We start from the raw sequence: 26,058 nt of genomic DNA, 5'->3' as shown, positions 1-26,058 counted from the left end.
ATTGAGTACAATGCCCCATTCGGAATGTATCTGACCCGACACCTGCAGCAGCTGGAAAGGCCCCAAAAGTTCCTCACCAAAAGGATAAAGGGTCTCAAAAATATATCTTATGCTGCCCGACTGAAAGAACTCCAGCTCTATTCAGTCGCATACCGCTTACTCAGAGGTGACCTGTGCCTGACATATAAGGCCATGTCAAACCCAGATTTGATGAATATGCTTCACCTCAAAAAATCTAGATCCCTCAGAACCACAAGGGCGGGACACTTAAACCTTGACACAGTTATTAATAGAACGTGCTGGAGGGACAGATTCATCACCCAGAGACTCCCTATGCTGTGGAACAAAATCCCGGTACATGTGAGGCAGAGCACCTCGCTGGCCTTGTTCAAGAGGAATCTTGACCAATGCATGGGAGATTGCAGATATACCCCAGGGATTACTTCAGTGTCACTGCTTGACAGAGGCACAGCAAAATAATAGGCATAGTTTTCTTCAAACTAAAGGGGTGGTGAAAGCCACATAACTATGGGCTAGGCTTATAAATGCCTTTGGGCAGATAGCCTAGTATGAACCTATGAACCTATGAACCTATGAACATGAACTATGACAGAGTCATAACAGTACCTGTTGTTGAGAGACTTGAGTGCATATGTGATATGGTGGATTCTAGCCCTAACAGACAACTAACTCTGATTTTCTCCATATCCAGACTAGTGAGAGACACATCTGTGTATCTTACAATAGAGACTCCTATGATTAATATGTTGGGTTTATGGTTAAGTCTTAATGGCTGTGAGGCACAGGTGTGTGAACTATGCATGGTATGTGGTGTGGAGGGCTGTAGAGATTGCGTGTGTTTTTGCTTTGGAGGCCTCCTTTGTTTGGGTATGTTTTTGTTTAAGACCTCTGCATATGTCGATGTGTGCTGTGTAGATGTGGGTGGTGTTTGAGGTGTAGTGATTGTATTAACAACCTTCTCAGTGCCAGATATACTGGCTTGTGAGGGAGAGAGCATTAGACTCTAGGTTCCTAATGTAATTGCATCTCTCGCAAACTGTGTTCGTAGATTGTAGTAGTAGATCGTTGTCTGTGTATATGAGGCATTTGCTACACTGTCTCAGGATGCCCATATCAACCATACTGGCAGGAGAAACTGTAGGAAATTGTCCATCCATATTTGTCAGAATCTGAGGGTGAAAGGCCAGGGAGAGCTAAGGGGTAGGCCTAAAGCCCAAGTGCTAACACCAAAACTAAAAAGCTTAGAATAAAACTTACAATTTAAAAAGGCTATGAACAAGCATTAATAAATGCAACAGAAAATGTACAGTTGAAAACTTTAGAGAACAAGCAGCAGCAAGTAGCGGGAAAAGCAAAATGAAATAGAGTAAGAGGAAGGAACACAAATATAGTAAAAGCAGCTGAATAAAGTGTGTTTTTTTTTTCTTGTTTGTTTGTTAGTAAAGTGGAAAGGGAGAGATAAGGAACAGAAGATAATTCAAGGTTAAGGAACTAAGGGTTTGGCCTTAACAATTGATATCTGTATTAGGTGGAATGAGCTAATGAGATGGGACTGGGAGGTGTGTCCCAGATCAAATTTACAGTAGGGATGGGCAACAGCAAAAGCCACCATCTTTAAGAACACAACAGCAGCTGGGTAGGAGAAAACAAAAATTCAACCAGAGGTCAGCAAATATATAAATGCAGTCACAGAAAAGTAAATAATTCTGTCAAGCAAATAAATAAAATCAGTGCAGTACTGTCAAACAAATAAATAGAAACAGTGCAGTTCTGATAAGAAACACTGAACAGTTATATAAAGTGCAAAAAATATACTTAGGTCAGCTCTGTAATTCCAGGTTGTTTAAAAAACACTCTTAGTCAGGCACAATTGAACTTTTAACAAGACAAGCAGAAATTCACACAAAGGTAATATTTTTATACCAGAAAGATAAAAGACCCTTCCAAAGCCACACCCCGAGGCAATCAGATACCACATAAGCTGTTTAACCAGTTTGTCCACCCTGGAATGAGTTCACCACAAACTCCCTGCTGCCCCAGAAAGTTGTAAAGGACCCCCAGCTAAAGTGCTGTGCCAAATGCCTCAGAACAGAAATAAAAAAATTTCAGCAAAGATTAGGAAACCAAAATTCAACCAAAGGTTGAAGAGGTCGTAGGGACCATAACAGATTTTAACATGTGTATATTTAAGTAACCACACTTAACGTTGTTGCTAACCTTTATGAATACTTAATTGTGCCATGTCACAAATCAAATAGGCTCATACATGATAACCCTGGTGTAAATTTCTATCTAACTGTCCAGTTTGTCAAGACTAACTTTAAATGCAGACAGATTAGTATGTTGATTGACCTTTAGAGCTGACTTATCCCATGGGCTGGGAATATGTTGAATTAGGAACCTATTTCTCCAGTGAGTATTGTTTATTTCTTGGTGTAGATTTAGGTCCCTTATATGAGTGTTTGTAAAGCCATTCATTGTGTGAAAAAACAGAGGGCCAAGTTGAACTGGGTCTTTCATGAAAAACTGAGCATGGTCACCTTGGAGCAACTGGTAGGCTACTGAGTACAAGAAGAGTTGTATTAATCTAGGGGGATAGTTGAAGGAATTAAAGCCCTTAATTATTTTAGTTAAAATTATTTATTTAGCTTTTGAAGATATTCCCTTGGAAATTAACTGGGCCAAATAGAAGGATCTCCTGACAATGGTGGTAATATAATCAAAACAGTGAGAGAGAGAGAGAGAGAAAGTTGTGTGCATAACTACCAAGGTTGTCTTATGGCCATATCTGTTTGAACAGGATTATCACTTATAAAATATTAGGTGGGAACAGCTTTTTGCCAAAAGCCACTGTGCAGGACTTGTTTTCATTTAGCTTGAGACCATTTTCAATACGCCAGGTATGTGCATAACCCAGCCTCATTTGGAGCAGTTTAGTATCAGTTCATGAGAAGATGACAATATCCAGCTTACATTCGTCAGCTGACTTAGTTAACCTCTCTTCTGAGATATTAGCTTAGATGTCTGCAAAATTAATGCCAAATTGGAGGTGGTCCAGCACTGATCCCCGAGGTGTTCTACTAGTTATAGTTTTACATTTAGATAGGGTACTAACATATTTTAATACTTGGGATCTGTTGCAAAGTCAGCTTGCAATCAAATAGGAAATTTAGGGGTTAACATTAAGTGTCTATATCTTTTCAATAATATTAGCATTAGGGATAGTATCAAAAGCCTTTGGCCAGATCAAGATAATCAGTGTGCACAAAATAACCTCTGTCCACAACCTCTGTAACCTTTTCAGATAAGTTTCCTAAGTTTAGGAGACGGTATCTGCCCTTCAAGAAAAAATGAGCATGGTCTAAATCAGTTATGTTGCCTATGTCTGTAGAAATGGGTTCTGCTATGATACATTCCATGGCTTTGCATGTAAGGCTGTTCTCCATACATTAGCGGCTGAACGATTTAAGAAGAGGCTTGGATATTACTTGGCACTGATGAGAACACAGCCTCATAGCTTATCTAGTCTCATAGAAACAATATTGTAACCTTTGACAGGGATTCTAAGTCTTGCTCTACAGTGATGTTTGGAATTTTCAGGTATAGTGAGCATAACAATGTGGGTAGATGAGGTAAAATTAGCTCTACATTTGTCTGCTAATTTATTGGCTATATTCCTGTGATTTCAGTCTGTGATTTTATTTATTTCCTTTTTTATCCAGGTTAGTCCCAATAGGCTAGTAACGTCTTTTTAGGGGAGACCAAGGTGGTATTTGTACAAGTAGGGGAAATTTGGCCAGGGCATCAGGAATTTCCCCTACTCTTTTGAGCTGCTAAAATTGGCATCAGTAGGGCTTGCATTTGATGTTCTGTTAAAAATAATTTATCAGGATGATGCTGGTGACATTTCTGATGTTTCATGGGGTGAGATAGCAGATAGCTTTTTTGCAATTGCTGTGGATGATAATGTAGAGAGGGTGCCAGGTGATGTTGCAGATGAGAATGCAGCAGTTAAAACTTATGCAGCAGTGACAGAAAGTAAAAGAAGAAAACACCAACAAACTGAAAAAGGTGACTGCTTTTGTAGCAGCAGATAATGCAGTAATTAAACAGATGCAGCAGTGACAGCAGACAAAAAAGGAGAGCAACAACAAACTTTAATTAAAACTGTTTATAAAAAGAAGAGAAGACCATCTATGAAATAAGAACAAAAATGACTGATTATGTATGGGACAATTTAGTAAGTGTTTTGAGTTTTAAAGCTCAAGAAATCTGGTCTTTTATACATATTGGGTCAGAGACTTTTTGTGATTTAACATTTGAAACTGAGGTACTGATGATGAAATTTCTGGAACTGTTTAACAAAAAGAAGGATGTTTATCAGTGGAATAATTATTTGTTTTCTGGTAGTAACTTAAATGTTAAAAAAGCACAGCTTTGTAGATTAGAACTGATGGAAGAAGAAGATATTAAAAATGCATGCAGTGTTTGTGTGCAACTGTTGAAAATAACATAAAAGTTACAGATGAGAAAAACTTATGACATGGGGGGGGGGGGTGGAGGTTGGAATCTGTTTTGAAATGTGAAAAAAAAAAACTTGTTGAAACACTTGCCAAGTATTAATTTTGTGGCTGGTCATAGAAGAAAATTAAGATATACTGTCCAGCCTAAATCATGCTTCTTTTGTAAAAACTTTTTTCATTTAATTAATGATTGTGACAAGGCACAATGTCACCAGTGTAAAGAGAAAGGAATACAGCAAGCAAGAAGGTGTATGCCTGAATGCAGCGAGAGTGCATGCAAGAAGAAAGGTCAGCAGAAGGAATTGGCATTAATAATTTTTTGAAGTTTTAGCCAGTGAAAAATCTGATTCTGAGGATCAAGGGATATTTGTACATAGACCCAGGAAAAACTATAAAATTGGGGAATGGTTTTCCTTGACAGAGGCACTAGGAACTAAGGTCAGGTGGCATGATGCCAGGGTAATCCTATGGGCTAGGCTTGTAAAGGCTCCAGGGCCATTAACCTTGTACACACCTATGAACCTATGAGTAAAAATAAGAAAACGGGCATTTAAAATGTTTCTCCTAAATTTAAAAAGGAAAAGCATCACATCTAGAGTACTTTCAGTAAATGTGATCGGTATTATTAACATTGTAAGAAGGATAGGGTTACTAAAATTGTGTGTAAATGTGATGTGGATGTTAATCTATTAGAGGATGTAAGATTCCTGACAAGTGAAGAAAGACTGCAAACAGAAAAAGTGTGGGGTAAAAATATAATATGGAACTAAGGAAGTTGTTATGGAGTAGTGTTTTGTAAAAAAAAAAAAAAAAAAAGTGAAAATACAAGATGTAGCATTGTAAGGATAGGAAGGTTAACTGTTGTGCATGTGAGTTGGAAAGAACATGTTTATAAAATTATAACATTATATTCATATGTAACTAGCAAAGAAAAAGAGAATCTGTTTCACCAAATATTAGACTATGTGGTAGTTAACAGGAACATTATAATTTCAGTGGACTTTAATGATATAAAGGGGGAAATATGAAAAGAAAGGGAAAGATGTATAAAATATAGGAAGTGATAAAATGAGGGAAATTAACTGTGCGGAACAAAAGTCAATGGACTTATAAAAGAGGCACTTGGATCTGAAATTGGATTATTTTGTTTATTTGGAAGGCTTGAGGGTAGCTGATGGTGATACAGTATTTATTTATTTAATTAACATTTAACTGAGAAAAATCCGACCTGGAACAAAGCCAATTTTCAGTGGAGGCCCGGGGAGAAATGCTCCAGACGCATGTCTTTGTAATGGGTCAGTTGTGACGGGGTTTCCAAACCATTAAGTAATATAGAGGGAGGTGATGGAAGAAATAGAGTATATTAAAATAGGAAAGAGAATACAAAGAATACATGAGAAATTATTTGGTAAAATTGAAGAGTGGGAGGTATTGCAGTTATGGAAAGATCATATAGCTATGAAAGACTTCTATAAAAACTGGTTAGAATGGTGGAATGAATTTAAAAGGAAGTATAATAAATGTTTCCTTTCATGGTAGGATGACATAAGAAAGGAAGAGAAAGGGAAGCATGAAGAAACTTATATAAATATTTTAAGAAATTTAGAGAATAATAAAGTAATGTGATATGGAAAAAGATATATAAAAGAAATCAAGAAAAAAAAACAAAAGCTTTAGTATGTGGGAAAAGATATTCTTTACAAAAGAGAAGGAGGACATATTTGTATATTTGGGTAAAGTTATTAGTACAATGAGGGAAATGAAAAATGTAAAAGGAGATGTAAAAAGAGCACAAGAACAAATTATGAGTTTGTAGTGCAGCATGTAGAAAAATGTATAAGAGCAAACAGATGAAAAATAAGAGAGAGTGGAAAGTAAAAAAAAATCCAGAATTAATTAAGGAAAAAATATAGAAGAACTTACTGTTAGTGAATTGGATGAAATACTTAGCAAAATAAATGTTGATTCAGTATCAAGACCAGATGGTGTAGGATATGGACTATACAAGAAATTATTGGACTGGCAAAGAGAATATTTTGTAAAGGTACTGAATCAATTGTTGAATGAAGGGTTTGTTTATGAAGAGTTATTTTTTGCGATATTAAAATTTATATGGAAGAAAGATGAGAAGAATGAAATAAAAAATAGAGACCCCTCATACTAAATAACACAGATTATAAACTTTATATGAGAACAATACAGAGGGAAAATGGAAGAAAGGATGAGGGATATTATGGAAGAAAGTATATGTGGTATAAAAAAGAAAGGATGTCAATAATTTTTATCAATTGTGAGAGATGTTGTGGATAATATTATAATGAAAAGGGAGTATGCAAAACTTACAGTCGGTGATATTAGCATGGCATTTGATACTGTAGGACACAATGCTTTGTGGGATGTTATGGAGAAGTATGGAATAGTATTAGCAGAGTGTGTGAGTTGGCAGATCAAAATAATAGAGTGAGAGTGTTAAGGAATGGCCAGCCAAGTAAAGAAATATGCATGAAGTGTGGTATAAGACAAATGCAATCTTGTTTGCTTTGGTAATGAATACAATAGTGAGTTAAGTAGCTTATAAAATGAAAGATACTAGATAAGTGATGTAAAGGAGATGTTGATTCCAGTAGTTTTGACACAGACAGACAATGTAGTTGTTGCTGCTAAGAGCAAAATGTGGATGAGGGACCTATTGGTTTGTCTAAATGCATGTTTAAAGGAAATGGGAATGACCTTGAATGAAGATAAAACTAAGGGTTTGAGTGATGTGTTGAAAACTGGGGGTGTGTATATTTCAGTGAATGAAGTATTTTTACTAGGAACACAATTGGGGGAAAATGATGTAGTTGTGCTGCAATGGGAGGGTTTGATAAAACAGGTGAGTAAAATATGTATTCTATGGAGGAAATATAGATTAACATGCAGGTAAAAAGGTGTATCTGGGGAATTTGGTACTGATAGTAAAACAGCATGTACATCAAATGTTTATATGATCTCAGAAAAATATGAAAATGAAATTGTACAGTTGGTGGTTTCTTTCACATGAGGTTCAATTTTAAACCCAAAGAAAAGAGATGGGTTTTATATTAATGAAATGAAGGGGGTTGGGTTTACTAAATCAAGTTATTTATTCTGCATTTGTAAAATTATAAACAGTATTGAAGTGGGTAAAGGAAGAGAATGAAAGTTTAATAGTGAGAATGTTGAAATATAACTACAACATTTTTGAGAGATGTTGAGAATAAGAAAAAGAGAAAAAGAATATGTAAATGAAGAAATAAAAAAATGATTAAAATACTAACTTGGAAAATAAAAAGTATGCTAAAAAAAGAGAAGGATATGGTATAATGACATGACGAAACAATATTATTATGTAAATCCATTGGGAAATTTACCAGAAGAAGTGATTAAAGCCAATAAAGTAAGGAAAAAGTGGTATTCCAAGATAGTTGAGTGTTAGAATTTTCTATGGAGACTGGTAATAAATAAGTTATGAGTAAAGGGGATTATGCCATGTAAAAAGAAAGTTGAATGAGTGTGTTTATTTGTGGGGAGGAAGAGACAACTGAGCATTTTTTTTAATTTGAAAATGTGGTGGAACTCTGGAAAAAGCTATATTAAAAAATTTGAGAATATTAATGACATAAACAATATAGATATGAGTTTGATTATGTATGGATATTATAAAATATGTAAGAAGAGTAGATTATTTTATGTGATATGGATTATTTTGAATGAAAGACTGAATACATTTTTGTTTAATTAGAAATGGATTTGGGCAGCTATATTGTGAAAAATCAGACTATGGTTGTAGAAGGAGTGGGGGCAATTATGGAAGAATATCAATGAGGATATTATAAGAAAAATGATAAATAGTAAAACAAAACAGAAATGTGTATATACATGCTTGTAAATATGCAAATAGTGTTTTTCATGTTGTGTTAAGTAAAAGACCCCTACTCTTTTTGATAGGTGCCATGGGATCTTTTATATTCACGTGAGTTACCGCCAACTCAAGCAGATGGGGCCTCAGTTTAATGTCTCATCTGAAGGATGATCTTATTGCATTATTGAACATTATTCCTTAATTTACTGACATAATTTAAGAAAAGTAGTTTACTTTGGTATCTGTTGTGACATGAAGTCTGCACTGATTTACATTCTAAAAGTACTCAAGTTCCCTGCTGGCATATTTCATTATAGTTTTGGGGATAGAAGATGGGGATTTCTTACAAACTTTTGTTATTTTCCTTCTTTTGTTACACAGTTGATTTATCAGTTTACAGTTATATTTATGGCAGGAAGTACAGAGTTTTCTATGTTTAGATTTTGGTAAAATTTGGAGGTGACCATGTCATCCCTCTTAGTTGAGTCCATTTGCAGGGGATTTTGGGGAATTTTCGATAGGTATTCTACAGGCTGAAATAGGTTTATCCTGGAGAAGTCCCTAAAGATGGTCACATTTCATGGCGGGGTAATATCATTAAGCCTGACAGAGTAGATAAAAAGAAGCTATGTACTCACCATAACATTCCATCTGAGTAGTTGTACTTAATTTTCTGCAACCTGTGGGTATTTGGATCCATATCGGATCCGAGCCGGCAACATTTTATCAAGCATCTGCTCCAAGCTCCTCCCCTTATCCATAATCCCTCACCTCTCCTACCTTCCCTCAGATCGAGTTTGCCACTAACCAAACTATTAGCAACTCAACAACGTTAACCTAGAACAGGAATGGGGAAGGAGGGAGGGATGGTTGCAGAAAATGAAGTATAACTACTGAGATGGAACATTATGGTGTGTACATAACTTCTTTATCTGAAGTAGTTAACTTAATTTATCTGCAACCTGTGGGACAGAGTCCCCAGCTACCAAAACTCCTGGGAGGCCCTCATGGAAGGATATTCCTGAGCACCGCAGAGCCAAAGGATGCTCTCCCTCCAGAGATCAAATCCAACTTATAATGTGAGATAAATGTATGTGACCTTGCCCAGGTTGCTGCTGCACAGATATCATCCAGAGAAACCCTAGACCAAAAAGCAGCAGAAGTTTCCATAGATCTGGTGGAATGAGCTTTAATAGGACCAGGTGGGGATAGGTCTTTATCCCTATAGACTTGCAGTATACATTGTGTAATCCACCTGGCTAAGTGGACCTTGGAAATGGCCTTGCCCAAAAAGGGTCTAGAAAAGGACATAAATAATTGGTCAGACTTACAAAATTGTTTAGTCCTGTATAGATAGAAACAAAGCTGTCTATGAACATCTAGCAAGTGCAGCTTATATTTACCCTTGTTCTGGAAATTTGCAAAGAACACAGGCAGATTAATCATCTGGTTAATATTAGATTCAGAAGCCCCTTTCATAAGAAAGAAGGACTCATGCAAAATTAAACCCTGTCTTTATGAAAGATCAAGTAGGGGGGCACGGCAGACAAAGCTTGGATCTCAGAAACCCTTTTAGCCAAAGTAATGGCCACTAAAAAGGCTGTCTTCAAGGATAGAAATTTTAAGTCTACTGACACTGCTGGTTCAAAAGGGGGTGCGACCAATGCCTGCAGAACTAGAGTAAGGTCCCAAGGAGAGATGGAATTCTTAACCGGGGGATGCAAGAGAAAAGTACCTTTTAGAAAGGCCTTGCACAATCTCGAGGAGGCCAGAGCATTCAAAATTTCACTGATATGAAAATTAGATATGGCTGCAGTTGTACTTTTACTGTGGAGGAACTAGCCCCTTGTTGAAAAACTCCAACACTGCAGGAACCAGGGCAGTAAATGGATCTATGTTTCTCTGAGAAATCCAAATACAGAAGCATTTCCATTTGCTGCAATAAACCTTTCTAGTGGAAGCTTTGAGGGATGCCACCAGAATACTCTTTACTAAAGATGATAAACCAGGAGTCCTAGCGATCAGGGGAACTGAAGCAACCAAGCCATCAGCTTGAGGCTGTCCAGGTCGGGCAGACTGATGCCCGAGGGATGGGATATGAGATCCAGGCAGGGATCCAGAATCCGTGGAGGAGTCAGAGCATGAGACCAGACGAAGGAGAACCACACTTGATGAGGCCAGAATGGGGCAATGAGGATCACTTTGCACCCCAGTCTGTAAGCTTTCTGAAGAAACTTCAGAAGGAGAGGTAGCAGTGGATAGGCATACAGTAACCCAGGCAGCTAAGCATGGACTAGAGCATCTCTGAGGGAGTCCCCTGGGGAGGGGATCAGAGTGAAGAACTCGCTGCACTTCGTGTTGGAAGGAGATGCAAAGAGATTGCAGCAAGGGTGACCCCACGCTAGGAAGATCTCCTCCACTACTGACTGTTTCAGAGACCACTCGTATGGCATTAGAATAGCCTGACTCAATCTGTCCACTAAAATGTTGGAACGTCCCAGGATGTGCATTGCAATTAGAAACTGACTGGTGGAAATCGCCCACTCCCACACTCGCATGGCCTCACAGCAGAGAGGGTAAGATTTGGTCCCTCCTTGTTTGTTGATGTACCAGACAATGGACATGTTGTCTGCAATCATCCCTGGGGGGGTTGAACAGTGTGAAAGTCTTGCAATGCTAAAAGCACTGCCCTCATCTCCAGAACATTGATATGCAATCTGGACTCAGTTTGGGACCATGTGCCTTGGACTGTCCTTCCCAAAAAGTGCCCCCCACCTGAGCTGGGTGGCATCTGTGGTCACTGTGGATTGGGCTGGGGATGTTAAGAATGGACTACCTGCCAAGATTTCCGGTGATTAGAGCCACCAAAGAAGAGAAGTCTTGCAGGCTCTGCTGATCTGTATAGGGTAGTCCACGGGTAGGATTAACCTAGAGCACTGAACTGCCAAGGTCCACTGAAGCACCCTCATGTGAAGGCTCTCACATGTTAAACACGAAACAAAGCCATGACCAACCTGGAACGAACTTTTTATTAACACAGTTTGAAGCGCTTTTCGGCTCACAATAGTTAGCCTTCTTCAGAACAATTAAACAATAATTTCAACATTCTTTTTAAAATAAAAAAGGCGCAAAAATTCAATAATTAGTGCCTCATTAAACAATTAATTATTAAAATTAAATATTTGACATTTAAAGTGCACGTGGACAATTTTCTCAGTTAGACTCAGACATCAACCTCTACATAACAAAGAATTATTTGATATACTAAGTTAACTAAAGTTAAAATACTAAACAGTAAAGTATACATAGCATAAGCCTAATATACATCGTCACATAAAATTAAATGTGTATAAAAAAATTAAATGTGTATAAAAAACGTAAAAAAAATCATAAAAAACCTATCTCGCCAAACTTTTAAGTTTCAAAAGGACACTTATTGAAAGGGCATCATTAAGTCCAGGGAACCTACCTGCATCTAATTTAACTTGCCATTTTAATTCTAATTCCAGTAATTTTAAAGAGTGTGGACCACCCCTAGGATTACGTTCTATGTTGTCAATAACCATAAATTTAAATGAATGGTCAGTATAAAAGTTAATATGTTTGGCTAGTGCGTTGTCAGCCTTCTTATGATTGATAGCGTACATATGTTCATATATTCTATCTCTGAGCCTCCGCTCAGTTTTTCCTACGTAGAAGGCAGGACAACAAATGCACTTAGCCAAATAAACAATGTCTCTAGAATTACAGTTATATTTGTTACGTAGTTTAAATTTAACTTCATCTAACATGAAGAAGTTGTTAACATGAATATGCTTACACATATTACATGCTTCACACTTGGTCATACCAGTCAACTTTTTCACCGAGCTAGCCTGAAACTTTAATATGTCTTTTAAGTTACGGCCACGTTTAAAAGTAACATTAGGTGTGTGCCCAATTTTTTCCAACAAGTTCAAGTTGTTTCTAAACAAATTCCAGTTCTTTTTTAAGATGTTAATACACGAAGAACTTAACATAAGTTGTAGAGAAATTGTTAAACCTGTTAGGGTTGATGTTGTTATTTATATGTTGTAAGTCTTTAGTCTCTTCACCACTCAAGTTGGTATTAATCAAATTATCGGTACTAGGGATTTTAATAGCCAATAAAGGTTCAAAGATATTGTTTTCTCTCTTCAATTTGACCTCGGCTATCATTTCTTCTAAGAGCTCCAACAGGTACTCTCTTTTAATGAATGCTTCTTTTAAAAATAAACATTCTTCCACAAAATCAGAATCGAGAGTAACTATCCGGGCCGCTCTTACCAGTTGCCCTTTTATAACCGCCTTCTTTTGATAAAAAGGATGACAACTTGAGAAGTGGAGAAAGGTATTTGAATACGTAGCTTTACAGTGAATTCTGGCTAAATAGCTATTCTTTTCAACATTTTTTGACAAAAATATATCTAAATATGAAATTGAATGACTATCAAAAGTATAAGTAAATTTCAAAAACTCGGTGGAGGTGTTGAAAGAATCGACCAAGTGTGCAGCCATGTCGTCATTACCCTTCATTAAGATAAAGATATCGTCAAGATATCTAGTGTAGAAAACTACTGTATCCAAATATAACTTTGATTTGAAAACAAAATCAGTTTCCCAAAAGGCCATCACTAAATTTGCCACACACGCCCCGCACAGGGAACCCATAGCAATGCCTACTTTCTGAACAAAAAATGATGTATCAAATATAAAGAAGTTACATGAAAGAACTAAGTCTAAAAGTTCAGAAACCAGAGAGATATCTGATTTTAAAGCATTATGTTTGTGCATCATAAAAGCTACCCATTCAGTAGCTATAATGTGAGGAATGCAGGTGTACAAATCTTTGACGTCAATAGTTAAAAAATTATAATTGACGTCAAATTCAAAAGTATTAATTTGTTTCAAAAAAGACCAAGAGTCTTTACAGATTTGTTTCTCACATGCCACTATTTTTTGCAAAAAAAGAATCAATAACTTTAGCACAGACATATAAAGGTGATCCCCTTCCATCTACCAATGGTCTCATAGGGGGATTATATAAGTCTTTATGGATTTTAGGAATCCCAAAGAAACTCGGGTAGATAGGAAAAGAAGTGGTCAAATAGTTCAAAACATTTTGATCGATATGCCCTTCAATAAACAAATCGTTAATACATGATTTCACTAGGTTATAAGCTTTGTTCACTTCAGATCTAGAACTCAACAAATAAGATTTGTTGTCTAACAAAGCTCTTATCCGAGAGTTATAGTCGTCGATGTCAAATACTACAATACCACCCCCTTTATCAGGCTTACATAGTCGAATCTTCTGTGAGTGGACATGGCCTCACAGCAGAGAGGGTAAGATTTGGTCCCTCCTTGTTTGTTGATGTACCAGACAATGGACATGTTGTCTGCAATCGTCCCCGGGGGGTGAACAGTGTGAAAGTCTTGCAATGCTAAAAGCACTGCCCTCATCTTCACAACATTGATATGCAATCTGGACTCAGTTTGGGACCACGTGCCTTGGACTGTCCTTCCCAAAAAGTGCCCCCCACCTGAGCTGGGTGGCATCCGTGGTCACTGTGGATTGGGCTGGGGATGTTAAGAATGGACGACCTGCCAAGATTTCCGGCGATTAGAGCCACCAAAGAAGAGAAGTCTTGCAGGCTCTGCTGATCTGTATAGGGTAGTCCATGGGTAGGATTAACCTAGAGCACTGAACTGCCAAGGTCCACTGAAGCACCCTCATGTGAAGGCTCTCACATGGTAGAATTGAAATTGTTGCCACCATGGAGCCTAGGGCACGGAGAATGTCACTCACCATCAGTGTCCTGGGGCCGAGAATCACTGACACATGGGCCCGTAGGTTCTGGATTCTGTCCTGAGTGAGAAAAACTTGTAATGATAGAGTGTCCAACCATGCCTCTATGAATTCCAAGGTCTGTGTTGGATTTAGGCGGGACTTGGAGATGTTTATGGTGATCCCTAGATTGACTGCAAGATGCATGAATGAGTCTCTAGCCATGCAAAGTAGATGCTTGCTGGTAGAAGCGAGGAGCCAATCGTCTAGGTAAGGAAACACCTGAATTTCCTGAAGCCTCAGGTGAGCCGCTACTACTGCCATAACCTTGGTAAACACCCTGGGAGCTGTGGTGAGACCAAAGGGTAGGGCTCTGAACTGAAAATGATTAGCTCCCAGCTGGAAGCGAAGACATCTCCTGGAGCTTCTGCAAATCTTGATGTGGTAGTAAGTGTTCTGGACATCTATCGAACACATCCAGTCACATCCTCTGAGATAAGGTAGGATGGACTGTAAGGTGACCATCTGGAATTTCTGCTTGGCTACCAACAGATTCAGGGTAGACAGGTCCAATATGGGTCTGAGGTCCCCCATCTTTTTTGGCACTAAAAAGAACCTTGAGTAAACGCCTAATCCAGACTGATCTGGGGGGACCAAGTCGATGGCCTGATTTTAAAGCAGCTTTGAAATTTTGTGCGCTGTGGCCTCCCTTTGAGCTGGTGGGACATCTGGGAGGTGCTTTGATTGTATAGGTGGGGTGATGAACAGGATGGAGTATCCTCTGGGTATTATTTGGAGCACCCAATGGTCCGTCGTGATGGACTCCCAAACCATTAGGTGCAATGACAATCTTCCCCCGACTGTCTCCAGAGTAAGACAGTTGGGCATCCCCTCAGGGTTTCTGTGCGGGTCAGTCTGAGAAGGTCCCCCTCGACCCAAAGTTCCTCAGACCCGCTCTGCCTCTGGGGCAGCATCTGTTTTGTCCCCCTCTGCCTCTAGGGGAGGAGTTGTCCTGAGTGTCCCAGGAAAACTGAGATTTTTGGAACCACATCTTCTTCTGCCCTCTCTGATTCATAGAAAAGGATCTTTGAGGGCTAGAGAAGTGGACTCTGACCACAGACAGAGTCTTCCCATCCTTCTCGCTCTGGACTAAAGTGTCACAAACTGTCTTCCCAAAAAGGGAGGAACCATCAAAGGAAGCTTTCGTGAAAGACGCGTTGAAGGAATCTGTGAATTGACAGAGTGTGAGACAGGTGGGCTGCCTCGTAGCTATACCAGTCCCAGCCACTCCTTCCATGGCATGGGAAAGAAGATGCATGGATGTGTTAGAAACAGATTTTAGAGTGGACATTTTTGCAGAGAACAGCCATTTGTCCTCTGGTGACAAGGACTCTGGGGGCAACACAATGAATTCCATGACCAGGTCTCGCTGGAGTTGAATGACGTGTGCCAAATAATTCAGTGCTTGTATGGAAAACGTCGCTGAAGAAAAGACTTGCTTCCCAAAGCGATTCACCGCCCTAGACTCTTTGTCCAGAGGGTGGACCGATGAACTTTCCTGAGACAGTTCTCTCTTGGTGGCAGCCGCCACCACCATAGCATCCACAGGGGATCCCTTGTACCAAGCCTGTCTGTCTGTGGGAGGAGAAAGGATCCTGTCTGGGCATTTGGGTATTGGCTCTATGGTGTCAGGCTTCTTCCATACCAGCATGGGGACAAGATCCACTAATGGATCTTCAGGAGGGGACACCCAGTATATAGATGGGCCCATGCCAAAGGCCTCCAAGAATACTGACTCATCCATTGAGGGTTTTGGGGCTGACCAACCTCCCCTCTGGTGGAGGATTTCCATGATGTCTCCAAAGGAGACATCCTCGGGAGGTGACCTGGGGGAACCCTCACCTTCATCCAAATCAGTATCTTCTGTGAGGGACTCGGGGAGTCCATGTGCCTCCTCTTACATGAATGCTTATGGGGGGGCATCCTCAGTGAGACTCTCTGAAGAGGCCTCATAGGTCATGGGGGGTTCTACGATGGGATCCAACTGGGGGTCCTCTGGTATGGGCTGTCCCTGGTTTAAGCTGATGGGAGTCATGACCAAATCCAAGGCAATGGGCTGGGGTCGCAATCCCTGAGAGAAAACCCTCTCCACCACATCGAAGGCCAAAGGAGAGTGCACCTCCTTGGCAAGCAACAATGAAAAAGTTCTCCCTGGCTCTGTCATGAGGATCGGGGCCAAAGCTAAGGTAGCCAGGGTTGCAAAGGAACGGCTCAGATCTGGCAAAGTCGGAGCCGAAGGCATCTCCGTTCCCTTGGATCCGACTCCCTGTTCTCGACCCCAAGAGTTGCTTGGATTCAAACAAGTCTGATCCAAGGAACTCAAGGTAATGGCTGGCGTCGAGGTTGGAGGAACCGTCAATGCCAAACCCCCAGCCCCAAGCATTCTTGAATCCATAAACCCGAGACCGATGGTTGGATCGGGGAAGGAAAGATAGGATGGAAGAAGGGCATAGAGGTCCCCTCTCCAGTCGGAGAGGGTCCTGGCAAGGTTCCCATTTGGATTTGGGTCCGAATGAATCTCCTCATCATCCTGTCTATGTCAAGCTCTGATAGACTCTGCGTCGACTGCAAGGAGGCGACCGACTCGGATCTGGCTCTGTGAGATGACCTCAAAGAAGGCCTCTGATCCAAGGGCTCTGTGGGCTCCAGGGAGAACCTTGGGGAATGGAGTCGAGGAGAAGTGGTCCTAACAACTTTCACGGGTGGACTGGGAAAAGGATCCCACTCAGGAGATCACTTGCGGTGCCTCTCTCCCCTTTTCTCTCTCTCTTTTTTGTCCTTATCTGTAGCTTTTGTCCCTGCCTCAGCAGGCTTAGAGGGAGGTTGAGATCCAGCCTGAGGGGGGGGTTGGTCAGCTACAGGAGCCGATGTCATGGAGGCCATCGTCTCTAAGGCAGGAATTGGTAGCAGACCCTTGGTTACCAGTTTTGCCTTCCTCTCTTTAAGGGCTCTGGGATTGAACCCTGCACACACAGCACATGGCAAACTAAGATGGGGAACGCTAAGGCAAATAACACACAGAGTGTGGCCATCAGCCCGTGAAAGCTTGTGGCCACACTCTGTGCATTTCTTAAACATTGGTTTAGGCTGGTCAGCCATAATACACTCCACTGAGCCAAACGCTAAACTAGGCACACACACACACACTCAGGGGTTGGCTAGGCCTCCTCTATTTCGAACACAATCTTTCTAACTACTTTTTTTTTTTTTTTTTTTAACAAACCAACAAGATGAAAGGGAGGAAGAGTTGTCACAAACAACTACTCTCACACACTAACTTAAGAATTAAAAGATCCCCTTACTATACCCAACTTGGAGCTATAGAGACCATGATGCGTATGCATGAAGTGGCAAATGTGATCTGAGGGAAGGTAGGAGAGGTGAGTGATTATGGGTAAGGGGAGGAGCTTAGAGCTTGGAGCAGATGCTTGATAAAATGTTGCCGGCTCTGATCTGATATGGATCCAAACACCCACAGGTTGTAGATAAACGAAGTTAACTACTTCAGATCTGATTTTTGGTTAGATTTATCCAGTGTGGTGGAGTACATGCTGGGACTAGGTTGGTAAAGATCAAAATAAGCATGTTAGTGCATATAGTGGATAGTTTTACAATTTGATTCAGTGCCTTGGTATTAACAAAGTCTAGGAAATGCTGACCACATCCAGTATGACAGTTTATGCTTGGGTAATTGAATAACCTAAGCTCCTAAAGCAAAAGTGCTTGCCCAATACAGTAATCATAGGTGACTTGATAGTGAGGCACACTGATGTCCCACTCACTAGGTTGAATAAGAAGAAGGTAACAGTCAGCTTTCTGCCAGGTGCCAGGATCAGACACATAACACACACACTCAGGCCACTCCACAAGTACAAGTATGACTCTGTCATTGTCCATGTGGGTGTGAATGACCTGAGATCTACCTCCCTAGACTACATGAAAAAAGACATAGAGGAGCTCTCGGATTATGTGGCCCAGGCAGTTATGACCCTCGCCCTGAGCAGCATCCTACTGTTGCCCAGAATGATACCACAGTACAAACAGAAAATGACCGACTTCAACAATTGGGAAAGTTTCTGGTGCCATGCTAAGGGGATCCAGTATCTGTCTGCTTGGGATGACATGACTGACCGACATAGATGCTTTGCCAGAGATGGGCTGCATCTGTTACCCCTAGGTTTCCGGATACTGGCTAAGGGTCTTGCCACCCCTATAGTGTCTTTTTAGGCAGTGTTCCAAAGACCAAATTATCACTGTAACAGCTATAAATAAATGAAATCTGAGGGTCATGCTGCTCAACACTACAAGTCTAAATCTCAAGATGCATTTGCTTGAAGCACTCCTCAAAATGAAGAACATCGACATTTGAGCTGTAACGGAGACCTGGTTTAAAGCAGCAGATAGCACCCCTGTACTACCAGACAATAACTCATTCCACACCTTTTGGCCCCAGAAAATGGACCGAAGCTCCAAAGGCGGTGGCGTCTTCATATTCATAAAGGATATGCATACCTCCAGACAAGTAGCCCAGCATAACTCATCGGAGATACTTCAGGTACAACTAACAGTGGGTAAGACAGTAATTCAGGTCATAGCCTGCTATAGGTCCCCAACCATGTCCCAAGACTCTCATTCCACATTCCTAAGCACTCTGGAAACTATTAGGGTCCAACGCAACACTGTCATACCTGATGACTTCAACTACCCATCCATCAACTGGGAAAACTACTCATGCACCAATACACTTGCCCAATGCTTCTTGGAATTCATTAATTCCAATGCACTGGACTAGCTCATTCTTACCCCCACTAGAGAAAGCAACATCCTTGACCTGGTTATTACTAACATGGGCAACCATTGCTCAACACCAGTAGTCAATTCCTCCCTGGTTAGATCCGACCACAAACTAATTACCATGGAAATCCACATCTCATCCACACCACCAGCAAAGTTAACCACCATGAAAAGCTTCTCCAAAGCTGACTTTGGGCTCCTAAAAACAGAGGTGACTAACTTCACGGCACCCATGCAAATGGAAAATAGGTGCATGACTACTGAATCATACACCAATGCACTGTACGAACATGTACATAAATGCATGGAACTAGCCATACCCAACAGAACCAAGACACTCTCCTCCCAAACAAAGGAAGCCAATCTGGTGATCCCCTGCTATTAACAAACTCTATAACAGAAAGAAGAAACTGTTGCAGAAAAATGTGAAGTCCCAAGACTGGAAAAACTCCCTTATTCGCCACAACAAAAAATTGAGATCCCTCATCAAAACCTCTAAAGCTAGCTATGAAAGTAGAATTGCACCAGACACTAAAAACAACAACAAAGCCTTCCTTCTACAGTTATATCAAGAATCTCCACACCAATACCCAGATTTGCTCTGAGTTACTGCACAATGGTACCCCCTATACTGAGCCAACAGATATTGCCAGCATACTAACGACAGATTCAGTGCCAACTTTACCCCCCAAAGGACCAATCGCAATACCGGAAGAATGCCAGGCACCCAGCATTACTGCATCACAGGTTTAAACTGCTTTGTCCAAGGCCAAGAATACAGCTTCCATGGGACCTGACAATATCCCTGGCTGTATTCTACATGAAGTTACACTGTTAAAGAATTCTGACTAGTCATAGCAGGAATCAATTTTCCTATGTGAACCTACATAGATAACATTAAACTTGCAGTTTGTTTTGTGTGCCACTAATACAGGCAGCCTTCAGAATGAAAACCCACTGAAAATGGTTACAATTTCATACCATCTTTGACTACAGATTGCAGCAAGTGTGGGGGTGGCATTAGTATAGCTAAATAACGTATGCTTTATGTCTGTCTATATCTCTTTCAAGCTTGTGAGATATTTATCATGCTAAATAAGATGCCATTAATGCAATATTCATAGGTGATTAGGCTCCCTTTAAGCATATGTCACACAGAATGGCATAGCATATACCCAGTGGAGCATGTATTTATTCTGCATATATGTTAAATGAGTGTTTTGCTCAATATAAACATGAATTACCATAAGCATTATACTCACATAATAACTGATGTAAAATACATAGTCTTGCTAGTCATTCTGGTTAAAGCATTACGAATTACTGCCTTTGTCTTCTTGTTGGAATTCTACTAATCTCAGAACACTGTAAAGGAATCAAATGTCCAACTTTTTAGTTGAGCAGTTCCTTCATTGAATCATTTCAGGAAAATTAAGCACCCAAGGTTGGTACAGCTGTACGGAGTATGCACCAATAAGTATCCAATCTACATAGTGACTGAGTTCATGGCTAATGGATGCCTACTTGACTACATGAAGAAATGTGGGAAGGAACTACAGCCATTTCATCTGCTCCACATGTGCCAAGATATTTGTGAAGCTATGGACTTCTTAGAAAGCAAGCAGTTCATACACAGAGATCTGGTGAGAGTTTTCCTCTTTCTTTCTTTTTTAGCTTTTTAAACTTAAGGTCTGCATTAAAGGCTTAAAGAAATAATACCCTTATGTTAGTAAAAGTCAGATGACACAAATTGGTAGTAAAATGATAGATTGCTCCTTGTAAGTTTTAAATTTAAATATTAGTCTGGCAGTTGATTTAAAGGATTACAGAGCTGTTAACAAGCTGTTTCCTGTGGTCCAGTGGTGCAAGGTGTGATTCCCTCAGCTTCCACTGCCTAACTGTATGACTCTGAGCAAGTCTCTTAACCAGACACCGCCCTGGGCTGAGTCTGAAAAAGGTCCATGGAGATCAGTGATCTACCACAGAAAACAATTATAAATATCACATGTGGACATTTTGTTTATGATGGTAGATTTAGACATCATTTATATTTAATAATGTGGGCAGTATGGAGATTTAAGAGTTTCTTAGTCCAAAAGGAAGTGTTTACACTTCTAATCATGAATCATTTTTTTTCATTTATAAAATAGACACCCCAAAGAAAAATATCTAAACTTGAATACAAGTACAGTTTCAGCTGTACATCATTTCTGAATATCAAAAAAGTGATGTAATGTACGTGTTAACACGTTCAAACTTTCTTAACTGAATACATATGCATATCTGGATTGAAAGAGGATTCTTCTTACATAAGTAAACTATGTATGTTTCTTTTCCTTATTAATGCTGATCCATCCAAAAAATGCACTAATAAAAACTTTTCTGCTAAACTATAATGAATCTCCATGTTGACAGTCAGTGTAATAATATCTATGTTGTCTCCCAGAAGATGTCAGCTACTATTCACCCCAGACAAGGAAAATGGACCAACTCCGACAACTGGAACCACAAAATTCTTGATGTACGCTGTACCACTTTTATTGAACGATTGATCCCAGAATGGGAGCAGGAATATGTTTTTTCCAGTGAATATAACAAGTTCATCCAACAATACACACGCTTTTTGGATGACATTTTTATAATTTAAAAAGGAAGTCTTGAAAATTTTAAAGCATTTGTACAATACATTAATAACACTGTGGAGTTTCTCAAATTTACCTATGAATTTAGTAGTGTGGAATTATCTTATTTGAACGTCAACTTCAAGGTTTACAAAGAAAAAAGTAGTTTACCATCAGGAATTTATAGGAAGGCTATCTTTTCGAATTCCTATTTAAATTACCAGAGCTGACACCCAAGCCACCAGAAAAAAGCAATAGTAAAAGGCCAAATGGTTAGAGCTACCAGAATGGTAAAAGAACATCAGGAATTCATAGAAGAGTTAGAATTCATAATGAAAATGTTCGATAGAAGGGGGTACCCTGTTGCATTATGCGAGTCTATCAGGGATGAAGTCATCTATAAAAGAATTAATGGTATCTACGAGGCTATATTAAAAACAAATACTAAAGGGACCATGGGAAATACCCTGCAAATGAACAGTATACAAAGAGACAGAAAACAGAATAAAGAGCAGTTATATTTTATAACAACATATAATTATGACACAGAACATATAGTGAAGATTATACAGAAAAATTGGGGACTGTTAAAATTGGATAGTAACATTTGTAGTAAAATAGGGATATCCCCAAAAAATGTATTTAGAAAAGATAAATCTTTTAAAGATTTATTGGAGACGGACACCCAGTATAATAGCATTGGTACAAGTCGACAAAAGGGTAATTTTAAATGTGGAAGATGCAGTATATGTAGGTATATTTTAGCTATTGGAAGCAAGATTGTTGTAACAGAGGTGCCTATTTACATCAGAGGGCATTTCGATTGTTACAGCAAAAATGTGGTTTACTTAGCAAAATGTGGTCAATGTTCCACATTTTACATAGGGAAAACATGTAGAAGTATACGAGAAAGAATTAGTGAACACGTTTTAGACATCAGGCATATGAAAAGTACCAATGCATTAGCCAGACATATTGGGCAAAATCCAGGACACGATTTCAAGTTTTGTGTCATTCAGCAAATTAGAAAGGACAACCAAGGGGGCATTCTCGATGTGCATTTAGACATCTGTGAAATGAAGTGGCAATTAAGGCTGGATGCCACCACTTTTCCGGGTATTAGCGATAGTATAAGTATAGTTCCCATTTTGAAGTTAAAACATATTTTAGGTTAAAGTGCTGGCCAAGTAGTGCATCTTAATATAATTTACATTTTTAGATTTAATAGCTATATGGAAGTTCTGGTACAGCACTTTGAAACACATTTTAGTGGTGAAATTTATCCTGGTGCTCTCACACAATTTAAAACCAACCACCTTGGGGTGTTTATAGTGAATTTAATGTTTGGATTGATACTTTTTTACTTTTAACACTTTTTTCAACATTTTTTACGTTAATTAGTTTTAATGTAAATGTAATAGGTATCAAATGTATGAAATAATTGTATGTATCCATTTATTATATTTTATCTATTAAGAGTTTATTAATTTATTATTTTTTTATATTTATATAAACGGAGAGATTATTCAAATTTTTAACTGAATTATTAATAATTATTTAACCAACCGGTGGTGGTGCTGCGGTAGCGTTGTCGCCTCACAGTTAGACATTGCCCGTTCGATTCTCAATCAGAGGGTCTTCTGTGTGGCGACATGCGTGAATGGGCCTTCCTTCGTTGAAGGTTGTGCGTTAGGCTCGGCAAGCCAGCACGTAAAACTCTACTGCCAATCATTAGCGGACCGGAGTTCCGCTGTGGCGACCCCTAACCGGGAAAAGCCGAAAGACACAAACAATTTAACCAATTATTTAATCATATAATTGAATGTTTTAATTGAAGTGGGTGGGTATATAAGAAAGTGTGTTGCATGGGAGCATTTGTTCTGAAGAAGTCTGTGATATAGAGACGAAACCTAGGTCAACTTCTCGTTCAATAAAAGTGGTACAGTGTACATCAAGAATTTTGTGATTCCTGTTGTCGGAGTTGGTCCATTTTCCTTGTCTGGGGTGACTGGTTGGATTATTCGTCATTAGGAGTTCGTAAGTCAGCTACTATACTGGCAAAAAATAAAAAGAAGCAAGTCCTAATTTTATGCTGGTGGAAATGGGTACAGATGGAAACCATGTGGAGAATAAGCTAAAACTGCTAGTCAGAATAGCCAGCAGTCTTCTACATCAAAAAGAGCTTTAACATTTAAGATATGTCAGCTCAAATTTGATGTAAATAATTCAAAGGCAACTATAAACCTCTTTACTGATCAGTTGAAACTGTGAGTAAAAATAAGGCAATGCAACATCACAAGATACATGTGAGAGGATCTGACAAAGCAAACTAGAAATGTGTACATGGGCTACAGAGTTTAAAACAGCACACATAGCAAAGAGGAGCCAGTGGGTAAGTGTGCATTAGATGTGGTAAAAAGGTTTGGTTAAATTATGAGAGGGATAAGGAATAGCAAACCTCAGCAAGAATAAAGGGATTGGTAAAAATTAAACATGCAGCTATTTGCATCTGTGAGCTTCGCCTTTCTCACCGGGCTATACAACTAGTAAAAAATAAGTGTTCTCTCTTCTTAATGTTTTTTAGATCTCTTCAAATTCCAAAAAAAAAAAAATCAAGCAAAGTACAAAAGCTAGAAGAGGAGATGTAAAGGTAGCTTTCTTAAATGCATTACATCTCAATAATATCATGGGTGATTTAGAAGCTGTTTTCTACTTGGAAGATGTTGCCATGTGTATTGTTACTTAAACAGATATAAAGATTCAAAATGAATATTATAAATGTAGTGGTATACATTCTTACATTGTTGTATGTCCAGAGGAATAGTTGTCAGGTCTCAAGATTTGTGAAAGAACACCACAAAGTCATAAGTCAAGGAGACAACCCAGGACTAGGAATATTATTGCTCATACAAGAATAAATACATGTGGTATTTGAATGTAATGTACTCTAGAACCGGTCTACTCTAGAACTGGTCTAATGAGGGCTGAGTATAGCAAGATAATGAAATATTTTGATATAAATTGCTAATTATCACATTCTGAGTTTGTTACTGACTTTTCCCAGGATGGCAAGCTCTATGTCTGAAATCCTAGTTTCCATCTGGCATAGAAGATAAGAACCATGTTGGCATAACTTCTATTCTTTTCTTTATGAGCTATAAAGAAGTTAAATATTCCCTATGACTGGGATAACTTTCCACAAAATGCTCACTGACACTGCTTGTAGGGCCCTCTTCTGAATGTCCCTACCCTGACCTTCTTGATGGTCTGCACAATGAACAAAACAAGAAATGCATTACTTCTATGTCTTGATAATTAAAATTCACTAAGGTCTGAATGTATTGCACACTGATCTGTTGTGTTGAACAGTTATCCTTATGCAAACATACCGAACATCCACGACATTAAACATCTAGGTCTCCAGTACACACTACATCTGCTGAACATTGCATGTACCTGTCTATTTTGTAGGCACATGGAATTTAGACATAAAAACTTCAGCAAAGTAGGCAATTCCTTCTTGAGAACATCATTCCCAGGATGGCAAGCTCTATGCCTGAAATCCTAGTTTCCATCTGGCATAGAAGATAAGAACCATGTTGGCATAAAGTTCCATTCTTTTCTCAACTTTAATCCTGATAGCTTCCTAGCAGAACTCAATGCTTGCAACTGGTCCCCTCTTAAACTACTGCCTCTTGATGCTGTAGCTTACTTCAACTCCAAGTTCCTTTCTATTCTAGACTCTCATGCTCCCTTAAGATCTATTAGAATAAGCTCAAAACCTGCCCCTTGGCTCTCAAAAGATACACAGCATAAAATTATCCTGAAAAACAAACTCTGGACCAAGTACCGTAGCACTAAAAATCCCACCGACCAACTAAACTTTAGACAAATCAGAAACTCCACCAAAAAAGCAGTACTTCTAGATAAAAGAAACTACTACTGCCATTTACAACAAACTAACCAACATAATCCACAAAAGTTCTGGGCAGGGATAATTAGTCTCTTAAAACCTGGCCACTCTGACACCCCTAGCCCAATAGGCACTTCCCAAAATAACTCTAAACAAACCACTGATGCCTTCAATACATTCTTTACTGAAACTGTCCAGTCTCTTGCTAATTAATTATCCCCCAATATCACCTCTCAGTCCACCTCCCCTAACACTTCTATTCCCATATTTCAACTGCAACCAGTACCTACATCACTTATCTATACTCTTCTCCACAAACTTAAAGCCTCCTCTCCATCTGCTGACCTTCTGCCTGCTCAGTATCTAAAAACTGCAGCCAAACCACTAGCCTATCCCATTTCCATTCTGATTAACAGAACCATTGTCGAAGGCTATAT

At 39.2% G+C, this 26,058-nt stretch overlaps 1 protein-coding gene across 1 annotated transcript in view; it reads left to right on the top strand.

Annotated features, from left to right (window-relative positions):
* Positions 1–26,058, top strand: part of BMX (BMX non-receptor tyrosine kinase) — a 1,099,638-nt gene that overhangs the window by 792,934 nt on the left and 280,646 nt on the right. Inside the window, exon 14 of the mRNA XM_044072793.1 lies at positions 20,514–20,730. Within this exon, the coding sequence (XP_043928728.1) occupies positions 20,514–20,730 (217 nt within the window). The remainder of the gene's footprint in view (positions 1–20,513; positions 20,731–26,058) is intronic.

The sequence above is a fragment of the Protopterus annectens genome, chromosome 5.part1 (assembly GCF_019279795.1).
Source record: "Protopterus annectens isolate FY-2018-M chromosome 5.part1, PAN1.0, whole genome shotgun sequence".
NCBI classification, from domain to species: domain Eukaryota; kingdom Metazoa; phylum Chordata; order Ceratodontiformes; family Protopteridae; genus Protopterus; species Protopterus annectens.
Note: the sequence above shows the minus strand (reverse complement) of the source record. Positions and strands in the feature narration are given on the sequence as shown.